We start from the raw sequence: 1,721 nt of genomic DNA, 5'->3' as shown, positions 1-1,721 counted from the left end.
GACAGCGAGGCGCTGGAGGGGCTGCGGGTTTGTGCCCTGACGGCTTCTTGAGCCAGGCCGCCGTCGGAACGGCCCCCCTCGTAGGCCGCCCCGGCAGGTGCGTCCCGGTCCCTGGAATCCCAGAAGCGAGGAGGGACGTCCCCGAGCCCCAGCCCGCCTTCCAGGGCGTGGGCGCCTGCAGGACATCCGGGAGCCCCCACAGGGCCTTCTTCTCCTGGAGCCGGGCCGGGGGAGGACCCCCAGGGCTGCTCGGCGCCGGGGGGGGGGGGGGGGGGGGGGGGGCGATGAGGCGAAGAGCCCCGGCCGGATCCTGCCTCGGGCCTCTGCCCGCGCGGGGGCTAATGAGCCGCTTTTGCACCCGCAGGAGCTACAAAGTGCTCACTGACTGCACCAGGCACGTGGCGGACCAGCTGGGCTGCTTCTGGCCGAATGCGGCCGTGGACAAGTTCTTTGTGGCCGTCCACCGGCACTACTTCAGGAACTGCCCCGTCTCCGGCCGGGCTGTGCGGGACCCGCCCCGAAGCATCCTCTGCCCCTTCATCGCGGTGCCCGTCCTGGTGACGCTGCTTGTGACGGCGCTGGTGGTCTGGAGGAGCAAGCGTCCGGAGGGCGTCGTGTAGGCCTGCAGTCTGGGGGGGGGGGGGGGGGGGGGCGACTGGCCAGAGCTTCGGGCGCCCTTGATGGCAGAGTAGGCCCCAGATCCCTTGTTTTGTCCCCCAGGAAGAGCTAACAGGATTTCGGAATGGCCGTGGCGCAGGCGTTAACCTGAAAGCCCCCTGGCTGGAGTTCGAAGCGACCCAGGTGGGGACCCCAGATGCCAGGAGGGAGCGGGAGCCTAATTGTCATGATTTCCGGGGAGGGTTCGGACCTCTGTCTCCTGACGTTCCAACCTCCCGCCGAACTGGGGATAAGTGGCTTGTGATTCAAAGGATGTCCTCAAGGGGGCGCCCGGGTGCTCAGTCGGACTTCAGGTCATGATCTCACGGTTCCTGAGTTCGAGCCCCGCGTCGGGCCCTGTGCTGACAGCTCGGAGCCTGGAGCCTGCTTGGGATTCTGTGTCTCCCGCTCTCTGACCCTGCCCCGCTCCTGCTCTGGCTCTCTCTCGTCTCTCAAAAATAAATATTTTAAAAAATGAAAAAGGATGTCCTCGAATTTGGGGAGCATCGTTATTTCGGGGTATGGACCGCTGAGAGTAGAAAGGTGGGAGGAACACTAACCCCTTCGGATTCCCCTTCGGTCACAGGGGCCTTTGTGGGGATGATGGTGGCGAGGCGCTGTGTGCCCTGAAGATGCTCCCGTGGGCCTCTGAGGCCCCCGCCCCACCCCCACCCCCACCCCAACCGCTGGCTCAGAGGACGGCTGTTCGCAGACAGGAGGAGGCCGGGTGTGTTCAGTTTTTGCTGAGGCCCCTCCTAAGAGATGCCTCCTCAGGTCCAGATACCCACTTGCATTCTGCGCCCCGGGGCTGTACCGGCCATTACACCCCAGTGCGCCCCTCCAGGCGGCTGCTGCTTTTCCGTTCACAGTTGCTTACAGCCACCTTCCCGAAGGTTCTGAATGCCCGCAGGGAGCTTCCACAGTGTTCCTCCCTGATGTCTTCTGAGTTCAGACCTCTGAGTTCAGACTGACGGGATGTCACGCCCATCACCCCCCAGACTCTGCCTCTCCCTCTGCCCTGCTGGCCAGCCTGCCCTTACGCAGGGGCCCAACGCCATTACCTT

General features: G+C 64.9%; 1 protein-coding gene across 1 annotated transcript; it reads left to right on the top strand.

The window, feature by feature from the left end:
• The first annotated feature begins 284 nt into the window (after positions 1-284).
• Positions 285-1,065, top strand: RAMP1 (receptor activity modifying protein 1). The gene has a single exon (XM_040450338.1). It carries the CDS (start codon positions 285-287, stop codon positions 618-620), a length of 336 nt encoding a protein of 111 aa, XP_040306272.1. The 3' UTR covers positions 621-1,065.
• Positions 1,066-1,721: the final 656 nt, after the last annotated feature.

This window comes from Herpailurus yagouaroundi, unplaced genomic scaffold, assembly GCF_014898765.1.
Source record: "Herpailurus yagouaroundi ecotype Mexico unplaced genomic scaffold, PumYag 202, whole genome shotgun sequence".
Classification (NCBI taxonomy): Eukaryota; Metazoa; Chordata; class Mammalia; order Carnivora; family Felidae; genus Herpailurus; species Herpailurus yagouaroundi.
Note: the sequence above shows the minus strand (reverse complement) of the source record. Positions and strands in the feature narration are given on the sequence as shown.

What these genes read in the sequence shown, in the direction of transcription:
- RAMP1 (XM_040450338.1), top strand. Translation starts at nt 285, where the DNA reads ATGAGGCGAAGAGCCCCGGCCGGATCCTGCCTCGGGCCTCTGCCCGCG.